We start from the raw sequence: 15,601 nt of genomic DNA, 5'->3' as shown, positions 1-15,601 counted from the left end.
TAAAAGCAGAGTGTACAACTTTGCAGAAAGAAATATATTCGATTTGAAAAACATGTATCAATTAATACGAAGTATTATAATTATGTATTTAACATTTAGTCAGGGTTGGGAACTAACGAGTTACTTGTAACGAAGTTACAGTTACTTTTTTTGGTAATTAATAACTTAACTTCGTTATACTTTTCTCCATCTGTAACTGGGGGTCTATTCTTGAATTTATTCGCAAGAGAAACGTATTCGCAAATTCTGATCTTACAGAAAAGTTGGAAATTTATTGGCTATCGTATGGCTATTAACCAATAAACTTACAACTTTCTGTTAGAGCGAGTATTTGCGTATACGTTTCTCTTGCGAATGACTTCAAGAATAGGGGCCCTGAAACTTAACACAGTTACATTCTCTTTTTTATAACTAATAACTATTTTGATAGTTATTTTAATAGTTACTTTTTTTGGAATATGCGCTAAAATTAAGCACATAATATACAAGTTAGTAAAGCATAAAATGTAAGATTCTTATTTCTTATATTTAAAATAATGTACAATTATTTAAGAAAAAAGTAACTGAAAAGTAACGACTCGTTATTTTTTTAGTAACTATAACTGTAACGAGTTATTTTTCAAAATCGATAACTTGTAACTGTAATTAATTACTTTTTCAATAAAAAAAACTGTAATTGTAACTAGTTATTTATTTATACAAAGTAACTTTCCCAACCCTGCATTTAGTACGTATTTGTTGCGTATTTGGTAGTATAATAGAATATGTTACAATACAAAACGAAAGAGTGATGAATCATCTTCAGAGATTGGCCGATTTTCCCAAGGCGTTAATTTGCATTCCGCATTTTCGTAAGCCATCCGTTAATCTTTGAGCGAGATCGACATCCACGCGACCGAAGTTTCGTACAGCTCGCTCGACGATGAACGTCGAAGCATTGCGCAGACTCGCGACCATATTATTTACTAATCTCTCTCTGGCTGACTCGTCAAGAACCTTCTTCCAGAAAATAGTAGCCTGACCAAAGTCATCCTCGTCCACGGGATCATGACGATCCACATCTCCACTTACGTGGTACGGCGGCGAACGAGCGACTGGACACTCTTTCGGTCCAGAAAAGCTGTTTGGATAATAATTCGGTGCGCCACCATGATTGTGTATCGGCATGAAACCATCTCGTTGGTAATGCATCGCGGAAATTGCCTGAAAAATCAATATGTCGCATTAATCGAGAAAGTTACATATAATATCAATAAATATTCTGTATTTTAATTAATAATAAATGCTTTATTTAATTATAATTAATAATAATTATATTAATGTTATAACTATTATATTAATAGCGAGTAATACAATATTGATAACACATATATTCTAATAGTTTGTATACGATACATAATGTAATTTCATGATATTTATGAAACCATAAACAACAATTCATGAGTTGTGAAAATTTGAATAAATGAATAAATGAAAATTATTGAAAACTGTTATTATATTTGGACATAAGTTTATATTTTCTTTTAAAGAGATAGAGATTATCATAGCTGACTAAAAATTAGTGAACCAATAATTATATAGTTTATTTTGAAATATTACTTTATAAGGGCAGTTCACTGCTAATTGGAGATGATTCGGTCCCAGGCGATGCCTATGAGTGTCGCCATACGCGAAAAGACGGCCTTGCAACATCTTATCGGGACTTGGTTCGATACCAGGTACCATGTGCGCTGGATCAAAAGCCATTTGTTCCACGTCGGCGAAATAGTTCTCGGGATTACGATCCAGTACCAATTTACCCACGGGTATCAGCGGATATTCCTTGTGTGGCCACACCTATAATAGAAATTCGTAGTTTTAAGTTTATTTAACTAGAATAAGGATTAAAAAAATAATTACCTTCGTCAAGTCAAACGGATTCCACTTTAAGGTCTTTGCTTGTTCAGTGGTCATCACTTGGATATAGAGTGTGTAGGATGGATATTGGCCCTTAGCAATAGCATTGTAAAGATCTCTAATGGAATAATCAGGATCAGAAGCGCTGAGCTCGCCAGCCTTCTCTGCAAGAAGATTCTTAATTCCTTGATTAGTCTAAAATAAAAAAATATTTATAATTAGATAGCTGTCCTAAACAAAACCAAATAATTATTTTTTGCATTTTTTAAATAAGACAGACCTTGTAGTGGAATTTGCAGTAGACCATTTCGTTCTTGCTGTTCACAAGTTTGAATGTATGTGAACCATAGCCGTTCATATGACGATATCCGTCGGGAATGCCCCGATCACCGAAAAGGAACATAACTTGATGCGTCGTTTCGGGTCTGAGGGAGATAAAATCCCAAAACATATCAGCATCCTGAAAACGGATTTTATTGATGTAGGCTTTGCAATACAATGTGTAATTTTACTCTCATAATATAATACATAATAAAAATATATTTAATTACTATAGACAGTATCGCCGTAAAGACATTAACAAGTTGACATCAAATTAAGTTTTAAAAAACAATTATCTATTTGATTATACATGCTCACTTCTGTAAAATTTAATTTTTTCCAAAACGAGTAATGTATGTAAATATAAAAGTCATACCAAAATTTGAAATCATTGTTTTTAGATAGTTGTTTATTTCCTAATGTTACTAAAATTTTTTAATAACATCAGAATGTACAGAATCATTGAACAAATAAAAAATATCTTTAAAAATATAGTTATTCGTGTTTCTAATGCATATATATACTAGAAACATGATTAAACTGTAATTTATAAACAATAATCATAAATTTAATTAAACCTTTAAGTGAGTCGCTGGATTTCTCTTTTGCGTATGTATGAAACTCGGGAAAAAGAGCGGATCCTTAATAAAGAAGATAGGCGTATTATTGCCCACAAGGTCCCAAATACCCTCTTCTGTGTAAAACTTTACAGCAAACCCTCGTGGATCTCTAAAAATAATGAAATGTAATAAGCAAACTCATAATAATTAGATAAATATACACAAAAGCTTTTCATTTTTATTACGCATATTTCGTCATTCAAATTTATTGCATTTGCTAAACAAAGTGTCATTCAGAAAAGCGGCATGCAATCCTTGTGAATCATGTTCCTGATTGCGCCACATTGAACGATGGAAAGTTACTCTACTGTTACAAAAAATATTTGAGTACAATATTTGCATTGTAGATGCATCTAATTAATTTTTTTGCAAAAAACGGCAGTAACAAATTTCAGAAAGTTATATTGTTTAATTTTTTAGATAACAAAAAATAATTTAAGAAAAAGTTATCTACTTATATTAAAAATTAGTAAGTTTTCCTTTACAATCAATTTTTAATCATTTGTTTATAACAATTAGTTGCAAAATTTATTTTTACAAAGTATTTTTTACATAAGAAATATTTCTGCATACTTCTGTCATATTTCTAATTGTTATTATTTAGCTTGCTAGTTGAGCCTTAATGGTTAACCAAGACAACATAAAAATGATTCATGAATATGTTCCTTATCAAGCAAGGTATTGCAAACATTTACAAGTTAATATTGCACATCGTATTTATTTTAATAGTTAAAGTAACTATTAATAATATAACCGTTATAATGTGATTAAGAAGTTTTTTACTTTGTATATAGTTTTGATTCTGTATGTAGATTTAAAAAAAAATTTTTTTAAGTAGATAAAAATATTTTTGTCCTTAATTTCTTCTAATTTGAAGGTAAATTTTCTATTTCTTTTTATAAAATTTATTAACAATACAGATTGAATTTGAATTCTGAACGGTTTACATCGAATTAAGTACATGATGGATCTTTCAAAACTAATTTTTTTTATTTTATCTAACAAATAAGAGGTATTTGTTACAAAGTTTAATTTTCACTGCATTTTTTATATTTTTGTGCTACAGAAAAATATATAAATACAAACATAAGTTAAATTATCAAGATAATTTTCGATGATAGAAGCAAGTATTCTAATTAAAATGACGTGTGAGTTTTAATTTCAGATCATTGAAAGATTCAGAATCATGATAGTCAAGTAGACCTATTGTTAATAAATTAGTATATATATTTTTTATATAAAAAAAAAATCTTCGGAGAATAATAAATAAAAAATAAAAGCAATTTTTTAAATTTTTATTTTTTATTTATTAACTTATTTATCAACTTATTTTCTTTCTTTTATTCTTAAGAACTTAAAAAATCAACCCAATAAAGTAGAAAACTCTCTTAGGGTCGATTTTTCCAACTTCTTGGTAAACTTATCTATTAGATAAATATATGTTCGTCTTTATTTATTTAAAAAAAGAAATAAAGATAGACATATGCTTACCTGGTAGGTAAATTTATCAAGAAGTTGGAACAACTGGCCCTTAATAACGTTATTAATACTATAATATGTAACTTAATTTTCTATTTTATGTAAAAAAATTAATTGACGCCTACTAGAGACATGCAGTTGCATCCGTTGAACATTCATTAAATCATCTACGTCAGAACTAAATGATATTTCATCACTACATTGGTATTTTCTTTATTTTGTTTTACCTAACAGTGTCAGCAGAACCGCTTTCGCCACCAACAGTGGAACATCTTATGGCGATAGGAGTCCTTTTTCCGATACTAGAAAACACTTTGGCTTTGCAATACTTAGTGATGTCATGAGTAACTTCAAAGTAGCCAAACGCACCTTAAAAAAAGAAAAAGTAGTAAAATTAATGATTAGTTGTAATAAAAATAATAAATAAGATATTTATACATATATAACATGTGCAATGTGATAATATATATATGTTTTATATTATCACATTGCACATGTTATATATATGATATATATGATAATATATATATTTTTTATATTATGTATATTTTAAGGACATATTTTTGCTTTCGGTATCTTTTTACGCTTTTTTGTGAATAAATATGTAAAAGCTATGTAAATTTAAAACTTAAAACATTTAATCTTTAATATTTGAATATTATTTAAAATCTTTTTACAATTATTTAAATATCTGTGTAAGCCTATAAAAAACATTTCGATTCACTATTATCATGATTTAAGTTGCAGAAATTATTTAAAATGAAACCTTTAAAAAAATTCTTAATACAAGTGCAATTCTACAATTTGAAAAACGAGACCTATAATTTAAAAAAATTAACTTTTGCAAAAATTCAAGAAAAATTTTCAATTTTGTTTTTTAAGATTTTTTTCATATTGAAAAATCGAAAAGTTGGAATTTGAATTTTATTAAAAATCGAAGAGAGTAAAAATTGTTATAAATATCTCCTAAAAATTCAATTGAATTAAAACTAGATGAATTACTGTGACAGAGATAACTTGTTTGCAAGCAGTTTCAAAAATAAAGCAAATAGTCATCGGACGCGATACTCGCTATTGTGTCAGCTCCTACATTGCACAAGCATATTGTATATGTATAATAGCAATAATTTTGAAAACTGTTGTTTCGAAAGAAAAATGCGTTTAAAACTTTACAAACAGTTTATACATTAATAAAAACTTTTGCAGGTATCTTTTACCTGCTGCTCTATCTTTCAAGGTTCAAACTACTTAAAAATTTTTTTTTAATATTATTCGATTTTTTTTTAATTCAAAAGTGAAAATATTCCCTTGAACATTGAGAAATAGTAAACGTACCAGCTCCTTTCGCATGCACAACTCGTTCTGGAATTCTTTCCCTAGCAAAGTGCGACATTTCATCCAGGTAAACGAAGTCTTGCAGCAACATGGGCCCACGTGGGCCAACCGTGAGGCTGGCCTTCTTCTCAGCAATCGGCGCTCCATTGGCGGTTAGTAATACAAGAGCTTCACCCTGTAAAAAATAAATTAAGAAGAAAAATTATAGATTAATTACACGAAATAAATTTATTAATAGCGCGGATCTCATAAATATTAACAATTGTCATTAATTGTCAATCAATGTAATATATTTTAGATATAATTAATATAATCAATATAAACAATTTTACTAAAGTTTTTCAAGAGTTACATAATCCTAATAAAATTTATTCAAGTAAAAAAATAATCCCTTAATCGCGTTCCTTTGCACACATAAGATTTTATTTTTTATATTTTCTTATATATTTATTTATCTTTATCATTTTTTATTATTAATTATTTTGTAATGTTCAATCGATAAAGTAAAAAACTCGTCTTTTTATTGTTAGGTCTGAGAAATTCCATGATGTTGATTAAATTTTAATTATTATATACAATGTAATATAGATATTCTACAAATCACAAATATAACTGCTATATAATAGGTATACAATAATTATATTTATTTGATAATAATAATGTTAAAATTTCTCATAACGGTAACAGTAACGCTAGGATTGGAACAATCATTTTTGACAAGTAAATTCTTGTGCTTTACTCATTTTTTAAAAATTGAGAAAAATCATCAGTTAACTCGTTATCTAACAAGCAAAGTTACGAGCGTTATTATAAAAAAGGTAACGGTACGTGTAACACACTTGTTATTTCCCACATCCCTGACAATATAGTAAATTTATAAGAGCCAATCGACACTTGTATTGATATCTATGCTTATTAACTCGTATTGATCTATCCACATTTAATCGTTTTAACTGTATAAAAGCTCCGTTACATAATCAGAAATCTTCCTGTGTGCTTGATTAAGCTTTTTCTTTTTTTTCCAAAATGCTAGGGAGAAACCGCGACGAACCGTACAACCTTCGTTACTACTCATTTCGCTAATGGTCAACGTAGGAGCGAGCGCAAAAGCTTTTTATACGATAAACATCGCGATAAAATCATAATACGATAAAAATAATCTTGCCCGTCGATGCGCGAGATCCGCGCAAATGCCACTTTCAAAATCCTATCTATCATCTAAGAGGCCGGCGACTCACTTCGTCGCCTCGTTACAGCAATTATCGTTCACGATTGAAGTACCAGCAGTGACATAATCACTACGCCTTGTTGCTCACAACATTTTTCTTTTTTCATTTCTTTTTTTTTAATTGCAAAATGCTACACGTTGGCCAAGCAATTGCGATAAGCTACTTATCAAAAAACAGTAAAAAATTGTGCATTAGAACACATTAAGTTCAACTTTTCTTATGTATTGTAAGATGTTGTGTTACATAACAACTTCAAGAATGACGTTTCAAGAATCATGATTCACCTTTCTGACATACATAAATTTCTTTACTCGATATGTACACTCGATTGATACAATTTATAATTATTTTACTATGTTTTTAAAATTATTGCAGAATTGACAATTGCAAAATATTATCGCTGTAAGTGTAAATCACTGTAAAGTGTAATCTTTCTTTTTTAAATTCTATAATTATAGTTGTAACAACATATGTGTTATCATATATATTTTAGAGATATCCTTAATATATTTATTATAGCGAAATTAAAATTAATATTAATTAATAAATAAAAGAATAATATTTCCAGAATTACGATTCACCTTTCTGATGTACATACATAAATCTTTCTACGTAATAAATAAGTTTGACAGTTGTCAAAACTATATTGTTATAATAAGGAATATCGTATAAATTTTGACATTTACATGATGACATTTAACTTATGATTAATATAATTGATGGTTAATTTATATTTTGATTTATATTACAGAATCGATACAGAAATATAATCGTTATAAAATGTAATCTTTCCTCTGTTAATATATTTCTAAAGCTAAAGCGACACACGCGTTATAATATATGATGTTATTATTTTTAGAGATGTCAAAATTAAAGTCAATATTAATTTAAAAATATGACATATTAATTCTATTAACTAATGTTGTATATTAACAAAGTACTGATAAGAATGTTAGAATAATACTAACCATGTTATCTCTTTATACACTCCTCTATAAAAATTTTCCTGAGACAAATAGAAAAGACGCACATATTAAATATGTCCAAAAACTAAATAAAATTAATAACACAATATATATTATTTATATTCAATAAAATAAATGTTACTGTCATTAGATATAAAAGTCTAAAACAAGAAATGTATATTTATTACTTTAGGAAGTGACTTTCAGGAAGCCGCGCTACACCAAGGACATCGCATAAAATTGCGACTAATTTCTATTTTTTTATTAGTTAATCAGTGTAGAGATATATTTTTTATAGATATATCAAGATATGCCTTTTCCGTTTTAATCGCACGATTTCATGGTTTAAGAACAAGCGCGCCGCACGTATCGTAACGTCACAGAAAAACTTTTTCTGAAGTAACATAGCGTATATATTGTTTTCAAATCGTCATCGTCGTCGACTTGGTGCACTCGGCACGACTCGTTGCGTCGACTCTTTTGGAATGCAAATTTACGCGCAAATACAAACGCGTTTTTCTTTTTTTTTCTCAGGCAAATATTACTTGTGCACTATAACGAGGTGTGTAGCGCACCTTATCACGAGATAAATTACGAATTTATCCGAGATTTTTAAATTTAATCGTTCGTTTTATTTGATTAATCTGATAGAGGCAGTTTTATAAAAATGCCATTCGTCTGGACGATATTTAACTTATCCGTATCTGCGCTTCGTCACGCCATATGCCAGTGACTCAGGTTTAATTATTTTCTTGACCATATCGATCAATAAAACATATAATTTATTTCACGAGACAAATCGTTTTAAATAAAATAAAATAAAAGTCCATGACACGATATGCGCTTCTTAATCGTATCTATGAACAGTCGTAATTTCCACGATTCTATAATATAAATATTTGAAGATATATACATGACGAAGATCAGAAATCGCGGAAAAAATATGCACAGAGAAATCTCAAGTGCATCGTGCGATGATAAATTACGGATTGCGTATGAGTTTATTGTAAATACTATAAACGTTCTACAATTTTTGCTTTTTCCTCGACTTTTCAAATGAAACTCTTTAGTTGCCGAGTGAATGACCCTTGGCTAAACTTCAAATTTTGCAGAAAAAATGCACGTGTCATAAAGTTTTCAAATTCAAGTGAATTAATTTCAAAAATTCTTGCTTTGCGGACATTTGTACAAAAAAAATTACAAAATTTATAATATTTAAATCATATGATGTCGAGAATTTTATATTATATAAAACGTTGAGAATATTAAAAAAATACGGAAGTGAACGCAAACTAATTGCAGGTTTTAATTGTCACATTTCTTTATATAAAACGATTAAATTTTAATTATACTATGTACATATTTCAAAATATGAAAATATGTCTGTACTCGACACATAATACTGAATTGTTTTCACATAAGCAAATTGCATGCATTTCTATAATTTTCTTATCATAGTGCATTTCCACCTTCTAAACCGCAAAATGATAAATATGACACAGAGAAGTTGACGTTAGCGTTTTGTTGGACATTTTTAGAACACTGATAATAACATTTAAAGTGAAATTAATGCTTCAACGGAACAAATTTCTAAAACTACTATAAAATTGATCGAAAAGACTGCGTTTGCATATATATGTCACTAATATCTCAATATTATTATATGAATTATTACACCACACATCAATAAATTTTATCGCGCAATATCGCTCTGAAGGCAATACTGAAGAACTCGTTCTGCAAGTAATCTACAACGTAGCAAATATATTCTTGCGCAATGCGCGCACACTATTCTACAATAGCGTAAACGTAGTCATAAATGATTGTATGATATTGTAAGGCGCAATTATATTTGTCTACTTCTATCAATGTAAATTAACTCTGTTTTTCTTATTTTTTAGAATTAGAGAAAGAGAAAGATTTAAAAAAAAATTAAACTGAGATTAAAACTAATCTGCATATATAGAAATGAACATAGAATTGCACAATTTTACAATTATCTTTACAACTAACGTTTACGCTATTGTAGAATGATCTTTAACAGAGCCGTAACTTTTCATGTGCCATGGACAAAGTTTTTTAAAAATTGCTTAAGTTTTTAGAAGAAATAATAATAAAAGTAAAATAAATACGATATAATAATTGTTTAAATTCTTTACAAATAATTTTAATATGTATATACAAGTAATGTATATACATGTAAAATATTATTTACATGTATTAATGTATATAAATAAAAAAAATAATTTTAACTGCAATTTTCTCACTTTTATTTCAGTAAATTCATTGATAATATCATCACATAATTAATCTTCATAACAATATTATATTCAAATAAAATTAGTAAAGGATAGAGAATCGTTTCTCATCCGATAGTTGATCTTCAATAATTTTTCATTAATTTTAATTTGCTAAAATTTCTCTTATACAAAGTAGTAAGAACGGAAAGAGTAAAAAATGTTCGGAGAGTTATTATCCGAATATTGTTATTCGGATATGATTCAATTATTCCAAATTATTCATGAAGAGTCTGTAAAAACAAGTGGTTTTAATGCTTTGTTAAGACTTCAAACGTGCTTAAAAGCACGGCAACAAAATTTAAAAATTTTAAATATTATATTTTTTTTATCAGTTCCATTTCAAAATCTTCGTCTTATTCCCTGAGCCTATACGTTTGTTGTTCTTACCTAGGCTCTAGTCTTTAAGAATATCATTAGTCGATCATGCAATTTATACAGACTTAGCGAAAGTTCGAAGTACATAAGTTTAACAATATGGCAAATTATATGTAAATATATTGTCATGTAAACATACTTTTTAAATATATCAATATTCATGAAATTAAATACATCAGTTTTTACATACATTCTATTTAATAATAGTGCATAAGCTGTACTTTTTAACTTTGAGTTAATGAAACAAATATTTTCCTTACAACTTTCTATTAAATTTTTTCTTTGTCTACAAATAATTAAAAAAATGTACAGATTGATGAACATCATAATATTCTTATAAAGATATTTCAGTAAAAATGTGAATCTTGCGTAGATTGAAAACATACGGATTTTTATGTAATTATTAGAATATTACTGAAATAGATAAATAGTATTCGCGTAAAAGATACTGCACGTATGCACATCGGTTACCTTAATAGAATCATGTACTTTGAACTCCTGATAGTGCAGTGTGTATCGCTATTATCGTGAACATTTGCATTTCAGTACAACCTCATATGATAGTTGATTATTGTCACAGTACATACACATATAGAATTAATTAATATGATGAAACCGTAACAAACACATATATTTGACATATTTTTGTTTATATTTTTTTATACTCGGCATGTCAAAAAGAAAAATAAAACCTGATGTAATTTTTTTTTTAATAAAAATATTTAAAAAATAACTATTTTATTTTAAGCAATTTAAAGACATAATTCTTTCACACAAATTATTTAGGTAAACCGATTTCATGTTACAGTACAAGAAGCTTAAAAGATGTTAATATATACTGCAGATATTTCCGTACATGTAAATTATAAAATCTATTTTGTTTATCGGCAATAAAGATTACACAATCAACAGAAGCGGCTTTATAATTAGATATCAAACTTTACGGAACTTAAAAATCTCTTCAAAGAATTAATTTAGGAATAAGTGTGGCATTGAGCTCGAGAGATTGTGATAATTAAAATCTTATAAAATAACAAGAGTCTTGTGTTATCGGATAATAAATTTTCGGACTTTTACATTCTTTAACATGATATATAATATGTGATTATGTATTGTGTGTATATGTGTTTTATCTAACAGTGTCCTTTGCTTATGTAAGAGATACAAAACGATAAAAACACAGTTAACAACTTTGTTTTCAATTTCGTGATCCACAAACTTAATCAAAAGAATACCCGAGAGCCTATCAAAGTGCAGGAGTCGATAGGTGAAACTTTTAAGCACACACGTTTTTATTGAAGTGAATATATTTAAACACTATGGATATTTAAAATCTATAAATACTTCTTTAGTGATAAGTAGAAAGTTATGCTAAAACAGCTTCAACGAAGGAAGTGTGCGTCTGATGAATGCAATGCGATAATTCGATATTGTTATAATTTCAACCAATTTTCTGTAGAATATAAAATTTTGCGGTATGCTAATTGGAGGAAATTTTCAAACGTTTCTTTTTCTTGTATTTGTTAACGTTACGACATATAATCGTGATTATATGTCGTAACTATTTTATGCGTGTATCTGAACGATTCGGTGAATAACCTGTATGTAGGATAAGGCACGTAGTCGTTCATATGTTTACGATACTATCTCTAATGCAATTGTCCCACTTTTTAACATGTCTTTTGCATGTCACAAAATATTATCCGGTACGATTGTTATCCGGTACATAATGGCATCAGTTAGCAGTAAATATTGTTGCAGTAAGTTTGCACAAATATGCAAATAAATATACAAATAAAAGTGGAATTTTAAATGTCTCACACGTTAATTTAGGAACTTATTGGAGTATATGTGCAAAGTGCATATTTCAATATGTGTTGAAATTTACGTGCTAAATTTACGTGCATATACGCGCCAAGTCATAGGACAATTTAGAAAGCAAACTCTATTAATCAGAATTGAATAATAATTAGTTAAAAATTTAAAAGTTAAATAATTCAGTTAAAAATTTAATAACTTTTCACTTAATTTAGTTACTTTTAAATAATTTAATTTTTAATTTCAACTAAATAATTTTTAAAACAAATTAAAAAAATTTTTTTATAAGGTACAAATTTATGCAAAAGAAGAAGTTAGAAAATGTACATTTAGAAAAAACATTATTTCTTTCTTATTTTATAAACTTATATAATAATAACTAATAAATAAGATTAATGTATTTGAAAAATATTATATTTATTCGTATTTAAAAAAGATCGGAATTTACACTTTCATTTACTTCATTTCTTCAGTGACACGCACAAGAAATGAACAAAATAATCAATAATATTACAATATTTAGAATATTAGCGCATTACGCGATGTTACTAATTATTTTTTTATTTCTTTCGCATCACAGAAGAAATAAAATAAAAATAAAAAAGTATAAATCTCGATCTTTCTTTTAACGAATAAATGTAACATTTTTCAAATTTATTTTACGTCACTAGGTCTATTTTAATTATACCAAAGTTACATGCAATTTCATAAATGCAATCGATCGATCAAATTCAATGCGCATATCGACGCCATTGTAAACATTGTATATGCTAATTGTAATTGATTACTATGCGCAGCAGACGTGTTTTCCTTTCTTTTTGCTAAAAAACAATACGCCTTTCGCGCATGCGTGGAAAAACATTGCGCTATTGAAAAATAGCAAAGTCATTCTCGTTTCGATAATCATCTGACTATCTCAAGTACGAGAAAGTATAACGTGAAGTTGGCCACATACATTCAAGTGCACTTGTGCGAGACAACTCGAACGTGTGTAACTATTGCAATAACTGCAGCATTGTGTCATCTAGATGTGTCAATAGCTTGCACAAGTATGCCTGTAAAAAAATATGTGTGCAGCTTAAAAGTAACATGCGAAATATCCACCAAAAAATTGCTCTTTAATTTAACAAAAAATTAAAAAACTAATAAGAAAAACTAATAGAAAAACAAATTGAAAATCATTTTATAAAAACAAATCTTTAAAAAAATAAGTCTAAATAAATAAGCTGTTTACTAAATAAAAATTTTTTTCGCAATAGTATTATTAATATTAATTATTAACTGTGTGAGCAATATTTAATATGGATAGTAGATAGTATTACAAAGAAGAAATAAAGGTCAATTCTTTGATGTATGTTTCAACATAGGCTGTTTCAAAATTGCTGTCAGTACCGAAAATCTATAAGTATACATAACGGAAACTATAAATTCCGATTGATCTGAACTGACCTTGTCACGTCGCTACACATGCCCCAGTTTACTTGAGCGTTTATAATATATATATTGCGAGTACCTACAGCGAATGATTTTTTACATTTGCTCCAGTCGCAAATCAAAATAAACCGAGTTTTGTCATCTACACAGACTCCAATAAACTTGCACGAGTTGCGCATGCACACTCGACAAGTTTATATGTACGAACGTGCGTGACCGGCTTTAAAAAAGTTAAAGTACATGATCGCAGAATCTAAAATAACTGGAGCTTGTTTTGATCATTAAAGACGGCATCATCAAATTTGCGCGACGAGGATTGAGCACCACTGTAACTACACGATATGTTACGCATACGCGAGAGAGAGAGAGAAAGAGAGAGAAACAAGTCTTACCTTGAGTGTCTTCTTGTAATTGTTCAGCTGTTCAGAGGCGGGATCTCTCACTGGGCTGGCCATCTCGTCGGTCGATCTTTCGCAGCTACTGTAGAATCGTCCGATCGAGAATGAAGCGTGAAGCGCGGAATCGAACAAGGCGTGATATACAGGTACAAACAAGTCTTCAGATGTTTCGCGGCGACTGGCCGGCAACGACAGTAGCGAGCTTTTATCACATCCGCGTCGGAACGCAGTGGCGGCGGCGGATGAGAACGATGACGGGTGGGAGCGTGTGCGACTCGCGACAACTTCACGTCGATCGAGGCGCAGCAGGCGCGGCGGTATCGTTCGAAAGAGCTGACCCAACTGACCCAAGTCAACGGAATATGTTCTCCGCATGCCTCGGCTAGAGCGGCGGTATTCATAGATTGATCTCAAATATAATTGACAGGAATTAGACTCAGGAAGAATAAATCAGAAACATAGAATAATGTTTTTTTCGAGAGTTAACACTCTAATGTTCGTATGTGTACATATATAATATTATCTAAGTAGAAGAAATGATCATTTTCAGTTCATACAACTGTTTCGTTGTCTGAAACACAATTTGATGACCAATTTAATGGCATTGAAGCTCTAACAAGCAAAGATCCCCTTTTCTAGAAAAAAACCTCTAAAGAAATTATTTGTGAAAAATTTAACATCTCAATCAGAATATTTTTACAATAATTTCTTTATACTTATCTTTCGATTCGTTAGCTTAACAATGCCTATTATAATCCCTTAAAGGTTTCATCCAACTTTTCAATTGATTAATTAATTTAATCGATTAATTAGGCACCTGTATTATCTTGTTGACATAGAGAATTGTTTTGTTTTTTAATGTATGGAGAAAAAGATTAGATTAGAGATAATTATATTATATAATTCGGCATTCGCATTGTCAGCATTCCGTTTATTCCTTCTGTGTGTAATTTGCACATTTTGCCATTTTATACATTTCAGAAGCTAGGTTATATTATAATATAATATATATTATATATTGTGTATACTATGTTATATATATGTAATATATATTAATTTATAATTTATTTAAAAAAGAGAAATAATGTAACTTTTTTATTCTAAGACGAACATACCTTGTATATACTCTTATAAAAATATTATATTGGGCAGTATTAAATTGGTTAGTAATTAATATTAAAATTTTTTAATATTAAAAGCACAATTATTAGTACTTTTAACGCTTGAAATAAGTAATAATTACTGGCCAATTTAATATTGCTCAGTATTACATATTTATAAGGATATATTTTATATACATTCTTGAAGAAAATACATGTAAAAAAAGATATATTTATTAACTTCCAATTATTTTCAAATACCCATAGACATAGTAAGTATAGACCGAGCATTCCGCTGTATAAGCATTGATGATGCATACGAAAAGAAAGA

The 15,601-nt window shown here is 28.7% G+C and overlaps 1 protein-coding gene across 3 annotated transcripts; it reads right to left on the bottom strand.

The window, feature by feature from the left end:
* Positions 1-653: 653 nt before the first annotated feature.
* On the bottom strand, positions 654-14,560 carry LOC105838933 (catalase). 3 transcript variants are annotated; one of them, XM_012684871.3, is made up of 8 exons: positions 14,165-14,560; positions 5,652-5,826; positions 4,544-4,685; positions 2,796-2,946; positions 2,177-2,356; positions 1,900-2,091; positions 1,600-1,836; positions 654-1,203 (listed from the first exon to the last, which is right to left on the bottom strand). In XM_012684871.3, the coding sequence occupies exons 1-8, from the start codon at positions 14,543-14,545 to the stop codon at positions 802-804; spliced, it is 1,860 nt and encodes a 619-aa protein (XP_012540325.1). In that variant the 5' UTR covers positions 14,546-14,560; the 3' UTR covers positions 654-801. The 3 variants fall into 3 exon arrangements, with proteins under 3 accessions (XP_012540325.1, XP_012540327.1, XP_012540326.1); XM_012684873.3 differs by lacking the exon at positions 14,165-14,560 and adding an exon at positions 7,849-7,867; XM_012684872.3 differs by lacking the exon at positions 14,165-14,560 and adding an exon at positions 6,625-6,741.
* Between the last annotated feature and the right edge of the window lie 1,041 nt (positions 14,561-15,601).

Source organism: Monomorium pharaonis, chromosome 2 (genome assembly GCF_013373865.1).
Source record: "Monomorium pharaonis isolate MP-MQ-018 chromosome 2, ASM1337386v2, whole genome shotgun sequence".
In the NCBI taxonomy this organism is placed as follows: domain Eukaryota; kingdom Metazoa; phylum Arthropoda; class Insecta; order Hymenoptera; family Formicidae; genus Monomorium; species Monomorium pharaonis.
The sequence above is the reverse complement of the archived record's forward strand: the minus strand, read 5'-3'. Positions and strand labels throughout refer to the sequence as shown.